Genomic DNA, 24946 nt, shown 5'->3' on the forward strand with positions numbered 1-24946 from the left:
CTCAGCTAGTGTTATTTACTTTAAGGATGAGCGCGGTCCAGATTGAATCAAAGGTCGTTCATCATTGCTATTTTCGTCAAGTTATGCTTAGGTTTCAGGTTTATTGAGGTTTTATAAGGTTTAAAGATGCATATCACCGGGCCTGTGCTCTTCAAAAAGTTGAGTTTCTTCTCCTAACGAATTTTCAACGAAAAAAAAACCTACTTTGATTTAAGTTTGGGCGTCTGCAGCCCCCGAGTCCCTCTGAAAAAAAAAGGAATTTCATTTGGTGCACATCAGCGTGCAAAAAATATTTTTGCGACGAAATAATTCAATATTAAACGTTGGCTTATTTGTTTTCGTTCGATGTCTCTTATACGAATGTGAAAAACTTTTATGGGCGATTCAGAATAGTCAATGTTAAACAATTTCGACCTTTTTTTTCGAAACTGTTTCGACCACCCACCTAAGATTTCGACTTGAAAATGTTGAATGACCATTCAATATATCCCGTACACTTACGAACAAAGTAATGCTTCCAATGAAGTAGCCAGTTTAGGTACAGTGAATGCTCTCCCAGCCCCAGCTCAAGAGTTTTCAATGGCTTTCCGGCCCGGTTTCCAGCATGCAAATATTGTAGTGGGAACAGAATAGGGCTCTGAGTGGGCAGTATTGACGAGTCGTTTTATTGATGATTGAAAGGCCTCTGATGTTTTCATCCTTAACCATTTATTCCGACTTCGTTTCTTCTTTACAAATAATCCGAGGAGGAACCGACCGAGGTTTCCTGGAGCCTGGTAAGGCGGCGCTTCATTAGGAGCAATCCAGCCCCAGTGGCTGTTTTGGGCAAAGACGGTTAATCAGTTTTAAGAGACTGCATTGATGAGAAGTTGATATGACCGTAGAGCAAGGAATTGCTCTATGATATGACGGATGATATTCTTTTAGTAATTTCCACCATCACATTTTATTTTTTACTTCTCTGAGTGGTCATCTCCACAGAAGAAAGTCATCAACACCATCTATAGAAAAACGGGTTGGCGGGATTTATAAGTGAGCCGATGAAATCTTCTATTCATTTGCACGCCAGTTTTCACCGGTTGCGATGAGTTACCAATCAGAAATCCAGATTCAAGAACCATTGAGTTTAAAGTAAATAGGTTTGGGAACCAGACATCAGGGCAATGTAAGGAGCTCCCGGATGTCATCGCCTAGCCCGACTGCGTCTGGCCGTACAGTACTATCGCAAGCTCTGTAGTACGGCCAGACGCCCGATGCTTCCACAGAGACTGAATTTTGTTGGCCGCCGATGTAGCGATTTTGCTACATCTTTCGACCGCGATTATCTTTTCATCCAGGACACAAATTTCCAAAGTTAAGGTTCGTAGTCGTAGAGCAACTCATACCTTTTCGAAAAAACGTTGTTTGGTCTCAATATTTTCATCCATCTGGCCACAAGACAAATTTCAGTCATCAGATTCCACAAATATCGTCCCCCATGCGATCCCCCATGCGATTTCAAAATGGCGGCCGCGCTGTAATGTATGCAATATGCAGGCGCGCCCGCGCAAACTCATGAATATGCATAAACAGTCTGTGACGTATGACCTCGTGTTTTTGGACGTGCGTGCGGCGGGGCCGTACGTCCAAAAACACGAGGTCATACGTCACAGACTGTTTATGCATATTCATGAGTTTGTGCGGGCGCGCCTGCATATTGCATACATTACAGCGCGGCCGCCATTTTGAAATCGCATGGGGGATCGCATGGGGGATCGCATGGGGGACGATATTTGTGGAATCTGATGACTGAAATTCGTCTTGTGGCCAGATAGATGAAAATATTGAGACCAAACAACGTTTTTTCGAAAAGGTATGAGTTGCTCTACGACTACGAACCTTAACTTTGGAAATTTGTGTCCTGGATGAAAAGATAATCGCGGTCGAAAGATGTAGCAAAATCGCAAAATCGCTACATCGGCGGCCAACAAAATTCAGTCTCTGTGGAAGCATCGGGCGTCTGGCCGTACTACAGAGCTTGCGATAGTACTGTACGGCCAGACGCAGTCGGGCTAGTCATCGCCCCCCTTATAGAAAAACTGATCATTGATATAGGAGTTTCATTGATATTTTCTGCCGTACAGTACATGCTCTGGAAAACTTCACACTGCATGCAACTAAAGATCTCCTTTATATCTGGTAATCGGGGACATGGTGATGATAGTGTCGTGAGTATATTGACCAAAGGGAACACGGTAAGACCAGAATATTTCATAGAGCTGTAAGCACAGAATTCTGCTAAGCACAGAAGATATTTGCTTAGCAAAAACATTTTACCTGCCCAATGTTAAGGCAGGCATATTGTTGTTGACTGGTACTCGGACAATTTCTGCTCAGAACACAAATTTGCTAAGCGGTATTTTCTGCTTTTTTTAGCAGCTCAATCAAATTGGCACAGCTGAAAAAAAAAGGCAACTCTTCTTCAGGGGTGGGGATTATCACAGGACCGGCAGTTTGCAGTAGCACTTTTTAATGGGGGGGGGGGGGGGGGGGGCAACACCCCGTCTCCCGCCCCCTGTGTGGCGGTACAAGTCTGCCCCATTCTTTTGTAAGTCGATCATTGAATATAGGGAAAGCATTCTTGAAGGCATTCTAAAGGGCAAAACCTAGTTGGAAGACATTCTTAAAAACGACTGGTTTCAAAATCAAGAAAATCCCCCCCCCCCAAAAAAAAAAATTGATCCTAAGGCCAAAAAAAAGAAAGTCGGTCTCTGGTCAGCGCGCGCGTCGATATTAATCATGCGCGTCGATCTTTTTTTTTTCCAAAATGTTCCGCGGTAGCTCCAACAGCGCCCTCTATTTCCGCACCTCCTCAATTTTTTTTTACCAAAGAGCACCAAGGAATGGGAAATTGCACCAAGGCAAATGATCGAAAGCACCAAGGCAAATTATGGAGGACACCAATGTACATGACGACACCAAAAAAGCAAAATAGTACCCCACCTTGTCTGTACAATCCAAGCTTGAAGAAAAAAAAAAAAAGCCGCATGGCCACGTCAATTCCGGAACTTTGGTCTGACCAGAGACCGAATGTATTTTTTTGGGGGCCTAACACGATAAATACAAGTTAACCAATTATGACTAATACCAGTTACTCCAAGCTTATATAATGAGATATTATTGACAACATATTATTAATCAGTTGATTTTATTTGCAACAATCACGGCTGATATCTAATCATGGACACAATATCTCATCATTGCATAGCTCTACTAATTTCACACTTTACACACCATGACGGACATTGATTCAACACAACAGCGAATGCGGATATCTAGAAATTGAGACAACCTACTTTTTACAAATAATGAATGTTTTGATGAGTGCAATGGTAAGAATAGCTTCGTGAGGTGACAGATGGAATGTTCCATTTCACGAGGCCAAGCCGAGTGAATTGGAACATTCCATCTGTCAGCCCATGAAATTATTCTTTCCATTGCACGAATGTGAAACATTCATTATTTGTTGTATACAACACCTGAATAAATCCTTTTCATCTGATTCGACAGAGCCACCAATCATGTGACCATGCAATGAAAGTTCTGTTTTTGTGGTGCAGCCGGGTCGTGGGTTGGGATGAATAATTCCACGACATGTGATCAACGACCCACCAATCAGAAGCAGGGATTGATTCAGGCGTTGTATAATAACTAAATAAGCACCAAATTTGGGTCTCATAAACAAGTCTAGACATAAATAATGAAAGGTTTGCGGAAACACCATGTGCGAATAATTTCTCAACTAAGAGAATGGTTGCAGAGGTATAAACTCGACGTTCCGGTGAGTATGCTCTGACCGTCTTCTGACCGTCTCCTGAAGACGGTCAGAGCATACTGACCGGAACGTCGAGTTTATACCTCTGGTTCTTTTCAGAACCATTCTCTTAGTTGAGAAATTATTCGCACATGGTGTTTCCGCAAACCTTTCATTATTTAGTATCTCCACCATGCAAAGCCTCAAATGTTACTTAAGTCTAGACATCACACAGCACAATCAAAATGGTATATACATGTACATGTATGTATACTTGTATTGGAAAAATTCTGAGGATTCTATCCTGCCCTTGATTTACTCTTAAAGTTGCATACCCAATGAGTTTTCAATCAAATGTACAATTTAGTATGTTTTGTTTTAATGAAAAAAAGAAAGATTTATTTCGATTTTGGGCGTCTGCAACCCTCTGAATAAGGGCTTGGAAAGATTTCCATATACGAAGTTCACTCAACACCCTGTGTACAAACCCTATGAGATTGGACTGAAAAATTTTAAGTGTTTTCTAAGAAAATGCTTGTATTTTCTCACTGCTCAAATTGACTTTGATGACATGAGATTGCTATCTGGGGGCTTGTTAGTCAATACAGAGGAAAATTAGTGAACTTCGTATATGGAAATCTTTCCATGTGCTTTACTAAACGTCTGTGATTTTTTTTCTTTTGGTGTCTTATTCAAATGTGAGTAACTTTTTTATTCCTCAGAAAACAGCAATGGAAAAAACAAATTTTATATTTTTCGAGGTGAAACTTGAAAATAGCACGGGTAATGCATCTTTAATGTAACCGTCCACATAAACAAGGGCAACATAAAGAGTACTATTACAAGTATGTCTTCTTTAGAAGGTCAAACAATTATTTCACATTTCTCATGCTCCATTCTGGCGGCCACATTACAAGAAGAGGAACACAATTTTTGGAATGTCATTTCATATACTGGCCTTATAAAATTAAAGTACACTCAAGAGTAGTGTCCATATGCACCCATTATCCACATTACATGTATTACACGGGGACTATATGGCTCCCATTCACAATAGTGGTGTGCATTTATACGGGAACCGGGTACCCTATTGAAGTAGTTTTTATCAAATCTGAAGTTGTCTGAAGGGCTTTATAGCTTTACAATGTCAACTGCAACTTTGCAAGCGCCATCTGTTGCGCATTAAAACACACATAAGCATTTAATCTGTTTTGGTTTTCCATGTAGCCGGGTTTTCATTTGGAACATTCCCCACAAATGGCATTCAAAATCTGCCTTTTTAATTGCCTGAGAAGTTACCGAGTAATTTGTAAAGTTGGTTACGGGTACCCGATCCCATAATCTGGAACCAGTTCCTGACACCAGTGGTCGGGTACTCGGGTACCTGGTTCCGTTTGCACAGCCCTAATTCACACGCTACCGTAATTTCCTGCGGATAAGGCGCGCGGCGGATAAGGCGCAGGTCCCTAAAATCACCCCAAAAAAAATCAAACGCCAACAGATAAGGCGCACCGCCCCATAAGACGCATGTTTGACCGCACACAGAAGAACACCAGGCGTCACCCGGTGTCGGTACATCGCCACAAAGGGGCCATTGTGTTGCCTTAGAACGATCACACTATTCGGAGGATGAATTAAGCCGTGTCCGCACTGGACTTTTTTTTTGGAAGGTTTTACCGAGACGATAGTAAAATGAGAAATGGTCAAATGTGACCACTGTCCGCACTTGGACTTTCGACACGGGAAAATTTACCCAGACCGCGTGGGAGAAGTAACCGAGCTGTCACAGTGTCAGTATAATTACTCACCGTACACAGAAAACAAATTGCCGATCACATTTTCAGCCGCCGATACGCACAGTAATATTACACACGCCATTTGCATGCACAACATAATCGTTTACACGATATTATTTCATCTTGACACGCTAAATCTTGACGAAAAGGCCTGTAATTCTGACGCATTTGTGATGCACGTCGTCGAAGCCATGCCGCTGTACGATGTTCCGTGCGGCAGCAGTGCCATCAGTATTCGTTGGTTCCCATCGCATGCTTACAGAATCAAAGCTATGATGTGGGCCAGGAACCAGTGACTACGGCCTACATACGGTACCGGACCATGATGTTCCGTGCATGACTACAGTAGCGTATCAGGACGAATTTGGATCGTAGAAAATAACATACATCGGTGGAGAAAGAGAATTTCCGCAAATTAATTCTCAGAACGTGATCTCTCTTCTCTGTGTATGTATTTGTCCATTGAAATATATATTTTAACGAGATTTTACCGCTCGGACTTGATGATACACCGCAGCGTGTTTCTACAAAATGTTCGGCCACACGTGCACTGAGGTTCGCGCGGTCTCTGTATGCATAACATGGCGCTCGGGCCGGAAGTACGCTTTCCTGAGCCGCTTTTACCGACTCGCACTGTTTTCATCTTGATCTTCAGGCTTGCAGACTTCGAAGATATCCTGTACAATAAACACCCTCAACGTTCACACAATAGAATTTGAGTGAATGCGATTTCCAAACGTTTAAGTAATTCTGATTGCAGCATTTTCGGAATGAAAAAACGGCCACAAAGAAAAACGTTTGTATGACGGCATTGTTGGAACGAAAGCACGATCACTATTAAAGGGGGATCAACGCATTGCGGCATTGTTGGAAGGAAAGCACGATCATGGGGGATCAACACATCGCGGCATTGTTGGAATGAAAATACGGTCACAATGTCTGGAGAGTTGAGCCTCGGTTGACCGCATTATTGATTGCGGCATTGAAAGAATTCTTCACACAAAGACTGTCACTTTGAACTCAAGCGACACCAGATAAGGCGCACCTGTAGATAAGGCGCAGTGATGTTTTTGTGGTCTAGAAAGTCAGATAAGACGCGTCTTATCCGCAGGAAATTACGGTATATGTGGAAATTCAAGGAAGTGAAGTTTGAACTTCTCCCCTGTGATCATTGTTCATGTACATGTAAACACCCAGTTGAAGTCCAATAATGCAACACACAATGAAGCTCGCATGCTTACATAATATTTACATGTAACTTTAGAAAGTTCAGAACTCCATGCCAGTGTGTGTAATTCATAGAGCTATATTAAATTACTAGAGCGCTAACTTCGTGTACAAAGTAATGCCTGCTGGGCGCATCCATGTTTGTGCACAAACCTATGGAGACCTGGAAATTTTGTACGGCTTTTGTACGGCTATTATCTGCGTGCGTTATCGAAGCCAATACGCCCAAAACCGAAACGCACGATCAGCAAATGAGCGTGTCATTTTGCTCTACGCAAACAGCGAAACACATGCGCGTATTCGCTGCAGATGCTTTTTGCCATCACGTTTTTTGAACCGTCAATGACGCGCTTAAGTTGTTTGCGTGTGCTCTACTTGCGCGTTGCATGTAGAGTACACTTTCAAAATTCAATCCATCTAATTTCATTATGTTCTACAAACACGCACATGAATTCAAAATGTCTGCGCCCAGGACGGCTTCAAAGCGTCTCCGCACGCAGAATGGCGATTAGCGCTCTAGTAATTTAATATAGCTCTATGGTGTAATTATAACTCCCCTAACATTATTGTATGCTTTACAGGCCTTTGGGTAGAAAGACAGATGCTGACAATATTTCAATGACAAAATAAAATTCTATAACAATCATGTATCAACAAGAACTAAATAGAACCTAACAGACAGTTAATTAAAATGTAGATCCCACACATTTTAAATGTTAGACAGAGAAAATCTAACCAAATTCTAAATAAAGTGTTAATAAAAATTTACTTATACAAATTTGTTTGTAATAATATGTAAGCAATAAAGATCTTTTACATAAATCAAAAAATGTCTGTACAATATATATTTTTTTTACCCCTGCTATGTTAAAATTTGTACCAAACACTTGAAAGTGCTTTGTACAGAAGATTAGCTTGCACACACATTCATATTGAGCTCAATTAAACATTGGAGGTAAAGCACACAGTATAATGTCCGAATGTTTAAGGTATTCCACATTTATCATGTCTACAATTATTATATACATGTATATTATAATGCATACGTACTAAAATGGACCTGTTGTCAAGATATTTGTGACCTGCCATATCATAATGAGGAATAACCCCCACTTTTTAACCCCCAACTTTGACTTTTCAAGTTATGTACATCATGTTTAAGTGCAAATCATTGGCTTTCACATGATACCAAATTTATTTATGTAGCTTAATTCATTGCAAAGGTACATGTATGCCACAGAAACTTCAACAGTGTCCCGCTGAACTCCGCCAACCTCATTTCGAGAAAAATGGCTTTGAAAAAAAATACGCAAAAAATAAGAAAAAAAACATATTGATTTCCACATGAAATTTCTAGTGTATCAGGCATTGATTACTCAAAACATGGTTTTGGGGGACATTCCTCATTTTGCCACAGTACGTCACATTTATCCTGCCTAGTCCAGTGTAGGTGCGGGGCGGGACGTCAACCGATGAAAACAATGTTCATCTGCACACCAGTTTTCTTCGGTTGCCATTTGTTACCATTTGGCACTCGAGACTCGCGGACCAATGAGTTTCAAGAACATAGGTTTTGGAGCTAGATATTAAAGCCAATGTAACAAATTCCTGGATGTCCGCACCCACCTAGTGTGGCCATCACAAGTCCATCACAAGTCATCCGTTGCATCTCATAAGTCATCTCACAAGCTACACAAATGTGGGACGCTGTGGTCCAATGGTTATGGTGTTCGACTCATGTGCTATGGTTCATGGGTTCGAACCCCGACGGGGAACATGGGTGCTTGTGCTCTTGGACAAGGCACTTTACTACGATTGTCTCTCTGCACCCAGGAGTATCAATGGGTACCTGTGAAGGTAGACCAAAATGCGCTGATCTCGAGCTGCTGCAGAAAATAATGGTCCCATTCCTGATGAACAGCCTGGATAATAATTGTGATGTGCATTCGATCAAAGAATTTGCGCAATATAACTGTATTAAAGGTATAGTCCATCATTTGTAGTTTGTACATTTTGTTCGTTTGAAGCAACCAAAGTGCCTAAAATATCTAAAGAAGGATGCTGAACAACCAATCTGATGAAGTTTCAGCTTAGCTTCAGCTGCATTTTTTGAGAAAAACAACATTCTACAATCTCGATTTCAAATCAAAAGTTGCCAAATCATATTTTGAATTGGGCATGAATCCAGCGTCCGAGACACATTTTCACTAGCCGATCGCAGCTACGCGATGTCGCGCACCGATTCGATGAATTATAGCAACCGCGCGCGCGCGTGTGCGTCGTGCCAATGCTTGTGCGCACTTCGCCAAATAACAAAACGAACTACTAATTTGAATTTCCTACGGTGCTTCTTAAGAAGCACCGTTAGAAAGGCCTTCTTTTGTTGATTTCTTCAAAATGACAGCTTGCCAGAAAGAATAATTCCACAGGGAGTTTAGTCCCCTTATCTTTCAACCAAGTATGTTTTTCAACAATAGTTACGCCAGTCACTTTTTGGATAGCTGCAAATGATGGACTCTGGCTTTAATGAGCTGTGACAAAGGCATTTTTCCTTTGTTATTGTTCGTCTCGTTTACTTGTGACGGACTTGTGATGGAGGCGACCACAACATTGTAACCTACATTAATAATGAAGGTGGGTGTTGGTTTCAAAGTGTTTATTCTCTGGAAGGACAAAAAGGTTCCTCAAAGCAAGTATTGTTAATTAGTTGTTAAACACACAAATGTACAATCCCAATATCTTTAAATTTTTTTTTTGTCAATGGGAAGTTATGATATATAACTTGCTATGTACATGCTATTTATTTCCATATGTATGCTCATCAATATTTTTGACCATCATAAACAAAATCCATCGAGACAAAATATTTAAGCCAAATACATCCATGTAAGCCTAGTTACTTCACTTCATGAAATATTGAATGTGCATTTATGACTAAAATAAAACTGTGTACATGTATTTGTTTATACAGAATCCCCTTACTTGCACACAGAACATTTACCAGTTGTAGTCAACAACTACATTCAAAAGACGGATAAAATTCACAGTATTTAAGTATGCGGTGTGCCAACAGTTACAGCCGAGTACATGTACATGTACAAATTGATGTATTTGAATAGCCTTTTTAATGCATAACTGAACATTGTACAATATGTACGTACATGTACATGTATGTGTACAGTAATAAAACATGATGTCCCAGCTACAAATGCACATGTGGAAAACGAATATGTAGATGGAAAGCAAAGCAAACCTGGATTCTTCACCATTGTGACCAATAAGAATAAAATATTCAATACACTGATTATTGTGTGCTTGTGGGGACATATCTCATGTCAAGTTTTGTCATATTCATTTGATAAAACACAATTGGTAGACATTACAGAACCCCCACAATCCTCCCCAACACAATTCTTTTGCAGTTAAGTAATTTTCGTCCAGCCTTGTTACTCAACAGGTGATAAAACTGATTGGTTCAACTTTAGACTGAAAGCACTCGAGGCCAGAGGGCACTCCATACATTAAACCTTCTGTCTGGTTTCTCTACTTTAGTGCTTGATTTTGATAACCTTCCTACTTTGGAAAACGTACTTGATACTTTACAACCCTTCAGTTTTTGACAGATGTTGTGATTCTCAAATGCAAATTTGGAGAGATTTTGGATGTGGTTAAGACTGCGACTCTGCGAGGGTAGTAAATGTACATGCCCAACATTTAACTGACTATGAATCACATAAATATACATGTATTATGTACAGACTATCCTTCGCAATACAAAAGATAAGGTGTGTTGCGCATGTGACCAAATTACTATGTACATGTTTCTTAACATTCTTGTAAATAAGTACATGGATGATTTACTTCCCAGTAATTAAAGTAAACAGGTCTAGAATATGGACATTTGGTGCTTGGTGACATCATTCAAACCAGTCCAGTGTTACTGTTTACTGCAAAGTATGCATCTTTTATCATTCTGATCGTTTTTTTTTTGTGACCAAAAAAACATGTGACATCACTCTACACGTACAATGTACTCTCATCAAGAAATTCCTCTGCTAATACCCCAAATTCCCAAAGAATTTACACTAGCCTTCGCCAGAGACATTACCAAATAGTTTTACAAAAGTCCATACATTTCTCCAAGGAAAATCAGTCACAATCCTTGTTTGTTACTTTTTACAAATCAAATTCATGAGGGGTTTGAATATTCATAGGTTTGAGTAACTATTATTATTTTTTTAAATCAATTAACTGGAATAATAACTCAATCATTTACGAGTCATTAAAAAAAAATTTCGAGCATGAAAGCTCGTTTCCATTATTATTTCCATTATATTGACCAATAAAGATGTGCTAACTTTTTGTGCTGAGCCTCTCATGGATTTGACGTGCAAATAAGGAAACCCTTGATTTGACAAAGTGACGAACTGGAGAAAAACAACAGTCTTTGAATTGATTCAAGCATGAATCAATCAAAAACGATGCCTCATGCCCTAGTAAAATAGGGCACCTGATTAAGCGAGGCTTCACATTCAACCCATGCACCGCCGTTGACAGTTGTCCCATGAAGCTGATCCACCCACTTCCCTTCAGGTAAATACACCTGTCGCTTCACAAGTCCAAGGTCTAAGACAGGTGCTACTAGCATGTCATTACCAATCAAGAACTCGGAGTCCATGCTTTGGGCGACCGGGTCAGACGAGGCAGTCCACCACAGAGGCCGGATGACAGTCGCTGTTGTGTTTCCACTTTCTGTGGCGACCTTTACCACCAAAGGAGCGATGGTTTCCTGGTGGAATTTGATGAACTGGTCCGCGATGTTGACTGTTTCCTGATCGTACTCCCAGATGGGGACGTTGATTTTCATGGCGGGAAAGAACGCGATGACCCCAAGCCATCGAAGGAGGAACTCTTTATCCGGAAGACAATCCACGAAACACGAGGGGTCGTAATGTTGCCCTCTGACCTCTAGATCCGGCATGGTAAATGGATATCCGAGAATGCTCAGAGTTAATACTGTAGGAATGAGAGATTTCAACCCGTTTTCATAACCCCAGACTGACGTCTTTGGAATGGTTTGCACAATAAATGGAATGTCTTGGGACTGGAAAGCAGAACGCATGATGACAGGACCGTTGGTCTTATCAGCAAGTTCCACATAACGCTGTGTGAATGTACAAGGGTTCCTGAGATCCTCCATGGTTTGGAACTCGACTGGGAGGTAACTGACTTGACCATAGTCGAAGGTAAAGAAGCTGACCCCAGAGGTATTCTGGAGAGTCTTCAGTTGACTAAGGAACCAAGACGTGGCATTGCTGCTGGTGACATCTAGGAGACCTGCGACACCGTCCTTCCATTTGGTGAGTCCCGGAACTTGTGATCTAGGATCTTCTACCAAGTACTGATTCCGGAGACCTTCCTGGAAGGCCTTGGAGTCGGTGTTCATGAAGAGAGTAATTCCCACGGCCACGTCCATTCCAAAGTCCCGGATCCGTGAAATGGTTGTGGCTATGTTTGAGAATCTTTCTGCATCAAACGCTACATCTCCTTCACTGGTGGTATAATCACATTGGATTTCCAGAGAGTTTGCCCCCAATTTGCTGTCGCGAATAGCACTTGCGAACTGCAAAAGGGTCGTCTCATTAAAAGTGCTTTTTCTTGAACATGCAGGCACAGACCACATGGGGCTCTTTGATAAAGCTTGCTGGGGCACAGCTCGTAGCTTCTTACTGAATTTGTCCATCATCTTTTGATGGACCGATGGCATGTCGACAGCAGCACACAAAGTGTATTGCAGCTTGGGCAACTCCTCTTTAGGATTTGGAAAAGGCGAGTCATGGTATGTAGCCTCAAAACAAAGTTTTTGATCGTCTTCATTGATGCTGACAAACAGAGGCGACTCGTCATTAACCCTTATCCCAACTCCATGTGAGGCAAGCCAGAAGCGTTCCACGACTGGTCCAAAACTGTTTGTCTTATGGCCGGAAACAAACGGTGCACGTGATTGGTTCATCTTCTCCAGCGGCCACTGCTGATTGGCTGATACACCTCCCCCGTACCAGTGGATATTTTCAAAGCTGTAGCAGTCTCGGTGAACAAGATCGTGAGACAGAGCCTCCCAGGTTAAGTTGTAGCAGTCCATCCCTGAAAGCTGCTCCACGTGAATCAGCAATCTTGCAATGTCCGGGTACTCCAAACACAGGTTCTGTGAGTCGAAAGGGTCACACGATGATGGCAACATGTCCGGCAGGTTCATCCCGATAAGTCCCCTCGTGATGTTGGCACCATTAAGATGGACATCAAACTCCCTGGAAACCGCGTAGAACATGGCATTGCCGACCTTGTAATGCAAAGGCTCCTCGACGTAAAGCACCAGGATGCAGGTGGTTGAAGCAACAATGAGACAGAAGAGAAAGATGATGCTGATCTTGAGTTTGATCTCGCGAGGCTTCTTCAAGATTCTTAAGGGCTTGGCAATGTCCACTTTGTTTGGATCAACGGTGGCTTTTGTCCGCTTCTTGACCTCGTGGTGGTCAATGCTAGGCACCTCTAGGGAGATGGATCCGTTCCCCTCGGCGTCAACGACGACTTGAGATGTGGAAGCCATGGGTGATGGCGCACCCCCTGTCACCAACAAGGAAGTGTGAGCATTAACATTAGGTTCAGAGTTCTCCCGCACTTGTAACATGTTTGCAGACTATGATGTGAATCAAGCTCAGTTAAGGCTCAGTTGTTAAATCTCAGTTAGATGAAGCATGTATTTGTTGTCAAGTATCCACAGCAGAGGCCAGAATGTTAGCAGGGTGGTCAGTTATTGAGCTTGGGAATGAGTGGGAATACTTTCACAAAAACATGAGCACTACAGATGTTTTGCATCCAAACGTTTGAGATCTGTAAGAAACAAGTGGGGAAGCAAAGCAAAGTGTGAGTGGATCTGGTTGCCAATGAACAGCATGCTAATAGGAAAAAGGTAGATGATAATGTTAACGCAAAGCAAAGCATTGGAGTGTTTTGTATGTTAGTTTTAACCAGAACAGAACCATCAACTGCACTGCGAGTCTGCGACAAAGCAGATCCATTATATACAGTCCATTCTTCTTCCAGCTTGGTGTTATTATTTCCTCATCTTGTACAGAGCTCTTGCAATAATGTTATAGTATCAAGGTGTATTGTAACTGTACTGTTCTAAAACTTTTTGTATAAAATTTTATGTGAAGTCGGCTTGTAAATTTAATGAGTAATACTATTTTTTTGTGTAATTTTCAATGTGTGAGTTACTTAATGCTAACATGAGGATGCTCTGTAATGGGCCAAGATCCATATCAAATACTTCAACAAGAAATTAAAACATGAAGAACGAACCTATTGTTATAACGATTGCAATTATGATGATGACTTCAATGATGATATTGTTCAGGTTGTGTTTGTTAGGATTTGACAGAACATCTAAGTGGTAATAATGGGAATTGAGGTTATAGAAGCTGTGACATGTACACTCTACAAATAAAACATGGTTTGAGGGTGGAAGGTGACGCAGTGATAGTACTGTAAAGGTCCACTTCCCCCCCCCCTTCCCACCAGGCTGGCTCAGGCCTGGGCTGTTAGTGTAACTACTACTGGATTGGGCCAAGTAAACAAGAAGCCAGTTTCTCAACCCCGCCCGCTTCCTTTTCCTGCCAGCTTCTTTTTTTTTTCAAATTCTTTTTTCTTTTTTTTCCCCAGCATAATTGTTGCCATGTATGCAACTCCAGAATCTTCGGAAACTAAAGTATCAGTTGAGAAAATGGCAGAATCCATCCACCGTCTTTGCAATCCGCCATCTTAGGCCAAAAAAAAAAGTCTCTGGTTTCTGGTAAGGAGCTTGCCCAAAAAGTGGTGCGGCGATGCGGCTTTTTTTTTTTACCTGTTTTTTTTTGCTTCAAATGTCGGCGGATGACTGCAAAATGGTGCCCGACTAAACTTAGTGCAAATATATGGGAGTTCAGAGAGGCCACATAAAGCTTATTCTCGATCATAACCCCATCTAAAAACACGTTGAAATTGTGCAGCAGCAGGATTCCAGTCAAACCAGTGAGTTTGGTGGTTTTGAGACATCATCTTTTATTGAAATTTTTTTTTCTTTTCATTTTGCCGACGCGCATGGCTACGGCGACGCGCGCGCATACCAGAAACCGGAGACTCTTTTTTTTGGCCTTAGGGGGAACAAATGGCCCCTTCCTTCCCTTTTAAAAAAAGCCTGTACGAGAAACCTTTTTATATCTATTTTTTTACTTGGCCTGAGTTTAGAAAGACAATGTTTTGCTAAATTTAAAATGTTTTTCACAAGAAAGGAACTTCAACGAGAACAAGTTCGTCCTCCTAATACTAGTCTAGGGGCTAGATGTTGCATGGTTTGATACACGATAACCCGCCGCCGTGATAACCCGTTGCTGCAAGAGGGTGCTATCACGACCAACCAATATCGCACACGGATTTGTCGGTAGCAACGTCTAGGGCATCTCCTGGAATCTCCCCCTCCCCCCCCCCCCGAAAAATGGGGGGAACTAGCACACATGCGTGAATTCTGCAGGTAATTACCGTCCATTTTCAGTCCCGTATACAGCGGGTTATCGCGGCGGAAGGTAATCACACAAGCAACGTCTAGCCCCTAGACTACCTCCTCACCAGTGGTGCATCCATCAGCTCCGGTGACTTTATCCAGTTCAATGAGTTTATCATCGTAGTCATCCATGATGAGGACCTACTGCATTCTCACCTCTCAAAACAAGAGCGACAAATGATGAGAAAATAATGAAACTTCAATTCAAGTAATAATTACAAAGACAAGTTGTGACCACAGTAAAGAGTATGACGAAGTTCTCACCCAATTTTTCCAGTTGATGTAATCATGTAGTGATAATTCATGCATTCATGATATATCACAGACATGACACTTGACAGATGAGCTGGCAGTGGCACTATCTCCAACTTCATACGTAATGACGGAGTAAATATGACATAAAACAAACAGACCTCATTAGATGTCATCATGTACACAGATTGACTGATTTTTTTCCAGAACCTCAATGGATATGGCGCATGATGATGGAGGTTAGAATTTGTTAATCTTGTCTCATTTGCACATGCACTGATGCCGACTCCGCCCACAAGTTGGTGCATGACTCGATCGGCAGGTAAGGCGTGAAAACCATAAAAACTAACGACAAAAAATGCAACTGTAACCTCACTATATTCAATCATCGGCACAATTGTATTATGATATATTATTAGTTTCGTGAACCCAAGAACAAGACTACATTTTTACCTCAAGTCAGATCCGGACTTCAAGTCAGATCCGGACTTCAAGTCAGGTGAATCATTACATGGGTGAAGTGAATCTTGTGTTAATGCTGTCAATAGTGTCACTGGTTCCATGCATGAAGCAACATTGGATAGCAAAGTACCAGTGTAATTTTGGGTAAAGGCGGAACGCCTAAAATACAAATTTAATAATGTTCTTCTTAAGAAAAAAATTTCCATCTTATAAATGTTTTTCTTAAAAGCTCGCCAATTTTATATTTCAAGTACAGTGGTACATAATTAAAAAAATAAACATGCACGTGTGTATTGTATTTTTTCTTGATCGATTGCGTTAAAAATCATGAAGATAACTGTTTCGAATGTTCGAATTAAGTGCAAAGCAAATTGCAAAGAAACATTGGACTATTCCTTCCTCCATGGTCAACCAGCTAGTGTGTGTAAAAAAAAAAACCCAATGAAAATACAACTTTTGTATACTTGTTACAGAAGTGATCAAAAACATGTTACCTCCACACGAAAAGTGAGACATTTTCCAGCTGTTGCTTTATTCGCGAATTTCACCCTTTTTTCTTTCATGCGAATTGTGTTGTACAGTTGACGTGATGTACAGACACCGGACAGCACCGGATTTGTTCGGTAGTTTCCGTATGCAAATAACACGTGGTTTTGCCGTCCATAACTTTGTGCATGTGCAAGCGCGCACGCGCACGCAGCCGGTGACGCCATATTTTTCTCTCGTGTCGAGTGAGGAATACATCATGGCATCTCAGAACTACTTCGGTTTTACTCATGGCGGTACACAGTACACGTAAGTCAGTGGTTGTTGAAAAGATGATTTGCAAAAGCAGTAATATCTGCAGTTCAATTTGATCTTAGTCATGGGAAATTTGTGTGATTAATAATGCTCGAATTTGGCATTCTACTCAGTTCCCGATGGTCGAGAAATAATGCTAGCTATGCATGCACGCTATTGCAATGCGCGCTTTCTCTGTGTGCTCGCGTCTGAGCGGGTCCGCCGCGGCAGCAGGAAGGAACAGGTAGGGGGCCTAAAACAAACCCGCCCTCTCCAAATGTTCATGTATTTCATTGACATATTATTCCCTTTTATTTATCACTATCAGGTTGTGCTGAATTTCCTGCTCCAATACTTGTTAAAATAATTAAAATGTTGTGGTCTTTTAGTTAATCGAAGTGGCTATCAATCATGGCTATCGTTACGGCAGCCGTTGTTTAGCGCCCTCTACGATACTTTTTTGATACGCACGCATGTATATAATTATTTGTTTCCCCACGTTTTAGCGAGCAGTGCGACAGCTCAGTCGATAGAGGGTAGGATTTTGCACCGCGAGGTTGCGTGTTCGCATCTCAGTTTTGCACTCAAATTTTTTTCCTTTTCTAACCTGAGGCTTTGGAGGATTTTTTTTAAAAGGGAAATAAAGTCCGAATTTCATAACGTTTTTTCCTTCTCATTTTATATTTTCTTCGCATGTTTTTATAAAAGTTGCAGTACTACCGTAACGATAGAAAATGGGAAATGCGTTACGGCTGCCGTAACGATAGCCACTGCGTTTAAAAACTAGGCATCAGGTTTAGCGGCAAGAATGTAGGTCCAGACACGCCACTTCAGCGGTTGTGTACAAAGTCTATGGAGAGTCAAGAAAACAAAACTGTCTATGGAGGGTCAAGAAGTCAAGAAAACGGAGTAATTGCAGAATACCCCGCCACTCGGAATACACCCCTAAAATCTCTGGCTACGAGGTTGGAATCACTGCAAAAGAAACAATTCAAGTCCATGCCAGCTACGTGGATACTGAGTGGGGGTCCATTATTTGAGAACGAAGCAACACAAAAAATGGGAGTTGTTGAAAAAATTCTAAGTCCAAACCAACCACCCTGTTGCCGGCTACGCGGATACGGAGTGGGAGTCCCCTTGAATATGCTTGAGAACGAAGCAACACAAAAGGAATGGGAGTTGCTGAAAAAATTATGTCCAAACCAACTACCCTGTTGGCAGCTACGCGAATACGGAGTGGGAGTGCAGTGGAGCATGACGCATAGTACATACAAGTAGCGCTTAGATTTAGAAGGTTTATTGAGGGCAATCAACCATGACTCCGTAGCCGGCTACGACTTACGAGGTGGATAGATTGAGTGGCGGGGGTATTCTGAAATTGTGCCAAGAAAACAAAACTGTCTATGGAGAGTCTTATCACATGTATCATGAAGAAACTGCTTTGCAATGACTGACCTTTATTGAGCATTGAGATATATGAAGAAAAAAGTGGTGTCAGTTTGCAACATTTGGAAAAAATGTTGCAACCTGACGCCACTTTTGGAAAGAGTTCCATACTGGGCCACCTGATGAAGAAGCACTATTTAAGGAGTGCAAAAATTCTTAAAATACTTAAAACTTTCTCTGTCATGGCCCATAGACTTTGAGGTCTGAGTGGTGGCCCAGTATGGAATTCTTTCCCCACTTTTTATGCCCCGCGGCGAAGCCGAAGGGGCATACTGTTTCCGCCTTGTCCTTCCGTGGGTGGGTGGGTGTGTGGGTGTGTGTGTGAGTTTGTCTTACATACGCAGTGTGGACTTCCGAACAAAAGACGTCCACATAATGTAGGTAGCACCGACGTTGTGTGGACTTACCCCACGTCCACACAGTGTTTCCCCATTTCTGGAAAACAGGTTTAGAGGCATTTTTGGGTTAGGTTTATCTGTAGCAGAATGAAGAGAAACACTAAAGGGAATCATAGAAAAAAAATTGGGTTGAAAGATTTTTCACAGTTTGAGAAAAATGAGTTTTTTCACTGGTTTTTCTTAACTACACGAAAGCAATGGAAAGTCCACACTAGTCATGTGAAACAAGTATGGGTGGGTGAGCTTGTCTTACATACGCAGTGTGGACTTCCGAACAAAAGACGTCCACATAATGTAGGTAGCACCGACGTTGTGTGGACTTGCCCACGTCCACACAGTGTTTCCCCATTTCTGGAAAACAGGTTTAGAGGCATTTTTGGTTAGGTTTATCTGTAGCAGAATGAAGAGAAACACTAAAGGGAATCATAGAAAAAAAATTGGGTTGAAAGAGTTTTCACAGTTTGAGAAAAATGAGTTTTTTCACTGGTTTTTCTTAACTACACGAAAGCAATGGAAAGTCCACACTAGTCATGTGAAACAAGTATGGGTGGGTGGGTGGGTGTGTGGGTCCGGATAAATCGTGTCAGCGCGATAACTTGAGAAATACTTAACATATGAACTTCAAATTTGGTTTGTGGATTGTTCTTGGTAATCCTAAGAAGCCTATTGCATTTGGGGCCGAAAGGTCAAGGGTCAAGTTCACAGTGGCTAAAACAATAGAAATCTTGTCAGCGCGATAACTTGAGAAATACTTAACATATGAACTTCAAATTTGGTTTGTGGATTGTTCTTGGTAATCCTAAGAAGCCTATTGCATTTGGGGCCAAAAGGTCAAGGGTCAAGTTCACAGTGGCTAAAACAAAAGAAATTTTGTCAGCGCGATAACTTGAGAAATACTTTACATATGAACTTCAAATTTGGTGTGTGTATTGTTCTTGGTAATCCTAAGAAGCCTATTGCATTTGGGGCCGAAAGGTCAAAGGTCAAGGTCACAGTGGCTGAAACAAAAGAAATTTTGTCAGCGTGATAACTTGAGATATACTTTACATATGAACTTCAAATTTGGTTTGTGGATTGTCCTTGGCAGTCCTAAGAAGCCTATTGCATTTGGGGCCGAAAGGTCAAGGGTCAAGGTCACAGTGGCTAAAACAATAGAAATCTTGTATTTATTCTGAGATCATAGGGATTAGGGATTAATTCATATAAAACCTACAGAAGACACTAATGCTGTCAATTAATGAACGTTCCATGTGACCAAGGTACATGTAAGTTGATGTTAAAAGAGTGGTGTTATGTCATGGGAACAGTCACGGTTGCGGGGCATTTGTGTTTGTAAACACACCTGACTTGTTTCATCATACTATCATAGGCCTATATCATCTCAATGAAGGTCATTCATTGCAAAAAATGATGATAAGACATGAATCTGGCACTGAGAAATATTTCCAATTTTTGTTAAGAAATACTTAATTTCCTTGAGTCTCCATAGACTTTGTACACAATCGCGGAAGTGGCGTCAGGTTGCAACATTTTTTACCAACATTCTTTCCGGTATAGCCCATAAACTAGCCTGATGTCCAGGTTTTTAGACCTCTGCGCAGTACGACTCAAAAAGGAAAATAATGTTACTCTTGTTTTGCCTTGTTGAAGGCAATTTCACATCTATGTATTGTGTCAATATCAGATGCCACATTCAGCCACAATTAAATGGATGTATTTTGTTGTCAAAAGAACATTTTTTACTTTTTTCTTCTCAGCAAATAAGTCAAATGAATTCTTAAACATTGCTTTTCTAGCCAACCACAGCAGAGTGGCTATGCCCAGCACACGGCCCAACCCAAACAGGGCACGTCTATCAGGCAGCAACTCCTGTAGCCGCCCACCAGACTACCTACGCCTCCACGGCCACCCCTAGACAAACCCAGGCAGCCTCTGGCTACGAGACGGGGTACGCGACTGTGGCAGCTACACATCAGACGGGGCAGTATGGCTATGGGTGAGTTCTAGGCTGTTGGCTCATGCCATTGGTCAAATAAAATAATAGAATTTACAAACTGTTTAATGCGGCCTTGCATTTCAGCTGGATAACAATGCTGTTCATAAGATGAAATTTGCGTCAGGGTGATTTTCAATCAGTTCAATATTGAGTTTGCCCTTCACCGACATATAAATGCTGTATATTCAGTGTGGTCCTGAGGGATTGTGAAAAAACTTGGTGGGACTCGAACCCACAACGACCTGCTTACTAGTGCTGATGTCATACCACTCGACCACTGGGGTCGGCTGGATGACAATACTTATGTAAATATGTTTATGCTGTGATACAATGTGACAGAAAGCCTCTTTTAAGACTGGCAGAGCGTACTTCCCAAAATGTTCTTCTCAGAACCACACAAACATTACGTAGAGAGATTTCCTATATCAAAGTGTCATTGCAAATGTTACACCTTTTGCTGGCTTGCCATACAATCCTTCTAATCTTCAATGCTTATTCCAAGAATGGGCTTGACTCTGAGCTGGGGATTTGATGCTGTAATCATTGTCAACGTATTTGAGAAACAAAATCAAGCAGCACAATCTATTTTGAGCTGTTCCACTTAGAAAGCGCTCTCATTTTAAGGTTGTACTGATCCCATTGGTATTTTAGGTGGTAAATGATCAGTAAACGCTTGATGCTTGACAAAAATTTCACTCTCTGAATGTATTGTATTTTTGTGCACTTTAATCATACAGCACCCAACAGCGTCAGGATGCCCAAACACCCTCACCCGCGACGTCCCAAACCTATCGTGAGTCATACAACTACGTGCAGTCTACCCCGGCTGCCACGTCCTACGAGAAGCAGTCCTACTATCAGCAGCCTCAGGCTCAGCAGACGGCCACCGATTCCTACTACCAACAAGCCAACAAGTATGGCAAGACAGGTAAGTAATACTCGGTGTGTTTTTCTGCCAAGGTATTTGAAATGGGTGTCTTAGCACGTAATCTACTTCAAGTTTTGATATTCAGCATTTTGGTTTCTCATTTCAGTACATTAATTAACTTTCTCCATCTCTGGCTGGCAAATCCAACAACGCTTTCCCAACAGTCGAAACAAATCAATTGACCGTTTATATCGTTCAAGTTCTCCCTGCCTTCATGACGCAGTATTAACTGGCTGTGACCAATTATGTAACTTGATAAGTTATGCTTTGATTGATAAGCCAGCTGTACCGGTACCTACCAGATACTTGCTTTTGTCTGTTGATGGAATTTGACCATCACAGTGCCTACCAGAAAAATGATCAGATTGTTGGTGGCTAGCCTGTGAATTAAGGCATGACACAGGAAGAAGATTGATTTTTGTTAGCTGTCTGTGTCTTCTCAGACTGCAGGAGGGTCAAAACTTAGCTCCTCAAAAGAGTGTTAAAGATCCTCGGATCCACTGATTTCCTCGTTTTTAACTTCTCATGAATGCCATTACAAATTGAAATACACTGTACAAAGTCTCGTGTGGTTTGGAGTTTCCTCGTTTTTTTCCCCTAAATTCCCAGTTGCATGCTTGTAAAGGGTAGTCGTTGTACATTGCAACAGGTTTTAGGTGGCCAACATTTTTTTATTAACCCTAACCCCTAAGGCCTTTGTAGTGCATCCTGAGTCCTCCAAAATCCTTCAACTGCCTCAATTTGCACATGACTAGGCATAAACAGCACCAGGTATAGGTGAAGACCTTGACGCAATGCATCCTCCAATATCAATGCATGCATATAAAGCAGGTAGCCTCAATTTTCCCAAGTCTGCCAAAGATGCCTGGATAATTTTTGAGGTTTGATGAGGGTCAGGGTCAAGAATAAATGTTTTGTGTGTTCTCTTTCTACAGCTGCAACCAAACAGACGGCGTACCCCAACACTGGCTCAGCATCGGCCTACACCACCCACCACCAAGCTGCTGTCCAGAAGCCCGCGCAGACCAAGACGGTTGTGACCTACGCGTATGCCCCTCAAACCACGACTCCAACGTACGCGAACACCCCGGCCACAACCTCCTACACTGGTAAGTTCATGATTGTGTCAGATTATACTCCTATGGATGACTGCTGTCTATACAATACAGCATGTATTTGGTTAAAGTCGGGCACAATGATACAAGTTGAATCTAGAAATTAAGTCAAGTTCTTGGGGAGCAAATTTTTTTTCAAGAAATTGTATCTGATCAACCCAACAAAATGAGGCATAAGTCGCCAGTGCTACTTTTGAGCAATAGGCCTTTGAACAAAATCCTACAAAGTATAAGTCAAATAGAGACCAAAAACATTTTCGCCCACATGTTTCTGTACGTATTAAGATATCAACCTGAGTGATAAACAAAAAGTAAGAGTAAATTATGGGCTTTTAGTGCAGGTTAAAACATAATTTACCGAAAAATTCTTCTAAAGACTCATTTTGTGGGATTGGGTGACATTTGCCAGGTTGGAGCATTTCCCAACCAACATGTTCACGATAACTTCTTCATTCATTGGAATGTGTGGGGACTGTGCTTATCTCAAAACCATTATAAGACGAGAATACAGTATTCCTGTATAAATCCACATACCCATGGTCATACCCATGGTCATACCCATATCCGTTTCACAACTTAAAAAAGGGACAGATTGTTCACAAAGTCTTTATTGAAGTGAAAAAAAGGCAGGGGGTGCTTCCCGTTATTTAAAAAAAAATGCCTAGCTCGAAGGTTCTTTCATGTAACTTCTGACCATTCCTACAATTTGATTTCTTTTCTCCATTTCCCCTTGTCCATTTCTCATGCATTCCTCACCATCTCAATTGATACAATCAGCCAAGGAGCCAGGTAAATTAACAGGTGACATATAACCGTTGATCAGTTTCTTACGCCTTGCATGAAATTGTTGTAGTAGATTTGGCTTCCCCACTACAAGTTGTGAGCCAGCGCACTTTCCAAAAGCAATCAGTGCCAGCTTTTTTTTGTTTATAAAGCTTTGTAAATCATTGGTGTTTTCTCATTTTTTGGTTTTGCCGGTTGGCATTTGTATCATTTGTCAACCAATGTATGTTGAAGTTTTCTGTTATTGAAGCAATTTTGTCGTGGCAAACGCTGTGTGACACTTACTTTTATCAAGTCAAATTTTTTCTTAAAAAGATTTTGTCAATCTTTTCACAACCTAGTGCATGGCTGCATGTGCCTATATGAAAACTGTCAAATCATGTGCTTTAAATGAGCCAGCCCCAACTGTCCGACGTTTTGTGAATTAGAATTAGAGGTTTTGGCAATCGCTTTGGCATAATGTTTTGGTCTGTTAAAGTTTCACTGGTAAATTCAACAATCCCCCCCCCCCCCCCCCCCCCCCCCGCACAAGAATAGAATCATTGCTTGGAAAAATGTGCAGTTCCTTTTCAACACATTCTTGTTCTTGCCAATTCCTGTTGCTGAAGCCTTGTCCATGATGTACCATTTGTTGCCCACTTGGATGTGTTTTGTCTTGTTGGTTTTTTGCCAGCTGTTGCGTTTTTGTTTTCAGTTCGCTGAAGTTTTGATCCAAGTTTTTGCAATATCACTTTCAGTTTTGACACTTTGCCCAAGTATGAAACAAAAGGACCGCAGTGCTGCATTTCGTTGAAGGGTGTTTGAAATTGTTTACTTTATTCTGTTTTCCATTGGCCGTTTTGGGGAGATGGGGGGGGGGGTGCTTAAAGAGAAAAAGGTTGTGAAATGTTGCTGCACATCAACTCCGGATGCTTTTTTGATCTGTTCAGATTGTTTTTAAACTAACTTTGCTTTCATATCTCATGTATTGCAATCTAATGTGTTGGTCATGATTGTATCTTAAACCAGAATCGGTCAAAGATACTCGAGCAAAATAAGAAATGAAATCTTCATTTATCCGAATGATGGATCCGATTTGTTTGTACAAATTGTTGTGAAATGCTCTTTTTTGTGATTTTTTCCCCAATTTTGCAAACATCAGCTTGTGTTCAGTGTTCAGTGTAGCATTAGCTAAAATTCTTTTAAGTTTTTGTCCTTTGATTTCCCTCCTTTGATTTCCTGCCCATATTCGGATTGAATGCTGACATGTCTTTCACAGTCACAGTAGTGAGTGGATTGCCTCTACATATTGTTACTGGTTGCACTGTCTGTACTTTGTAAACAGGGGAGTCTTAACCCCAACACCCTAGGCCATATTGGCTAGGAACCATC

At 41.4% G+C, this 24946-nt stretch overlaps 2 protein-coding genes across 6 annotated transcripts in view; one reads left to right on the plus strand and one right to left on the minus strand.

Annotated features, from left to right (window-relative positions):
• Nucleotides 1–3724: 3724 nt before the first annotated feature.
• The window catches only part of LOC119745843 (zinc finger RNA-binding protein-like), a 39889-nt gene continuing 18667 nt past the window's right edge, over nucleotides 3725–24946 (plus strand). Inside the window, 7 exon segments of the mRNA XM_038222471.1 lie at nucleotides 3725–3746; nucleotides 16711–16924; nucleotides 20550–20590; nucleotides 20593–20749; nucleotides 21487–21677; nucleotides 22613–22786; nucleotides 23570–23581. Coding sequence (XP_038078399.1) covers nucleotides 3740–3746; nucleotides 16711–16924; nucleotides 20550–20590; nucleotides 20593–20749; nucleotides 21487–21677; nucleotides 22613–22786; nucleotides 23570–23581 — 796 coding nt within the window. The 5' untranslated portion in view covers nucleotides 3725–3739.
• LOC119745845 (myogenesis-regulating glycosidase-like) lies at nucleotides 9458–16724 on the minus strand. Of its 5 annotated transcripts, none has more exons than XM_038222474.1 (3): nucleotides 16624–16724; nucleotides 15481–15573; nucleotides 9458–13440 (listed from the first exon to the last, which is right to left on the minus strand). In XM_038222474.1, the coding sequence occupies exons 2-3, from the start codon at nucleotides 15545–15547 to the stop codon at nucleotides 11303–11305; spliced, it is 2205 nt and encodes a 734-aa protein (XP_038078402.1). In that variant the 5' UTR covers nucleotides 15548–15573; nucleotides 16624–16724; the 3' UTR covers nucleotides 9458–11302. The 5 variants fall into 5 exon arrangements, with proteins under 5 accessions (XP_038078402.1, XP_038078400.1, XP_038078401.1 ...); XM_038222472.1 differs by lacking the exon at nucleotides 16624–16724 and adding an exon at nucleotides 16139–16480; XM_038222473.1 differs by lacking the exon at nucleotides 16624–16724 and adding an exon at nucleotides 16121–16480 and having other exon boundaries at nucleotides 15481–15571.

This window comes from Patiria miniata, unplaced genomic scaffold (assembly GCF_015706575.1).
Source record: "Patiria miniata isolate m_02_andy unplaced genomic scaffold, ASM1570657v1 HiC_scaffold_7, whole genome shotgun sequence".
NCBI lineage: Eukaryota > Metazoa > Echinodermata > Asteroidea > Valvatida > Asterinidae > Patiria > Patiria miniata.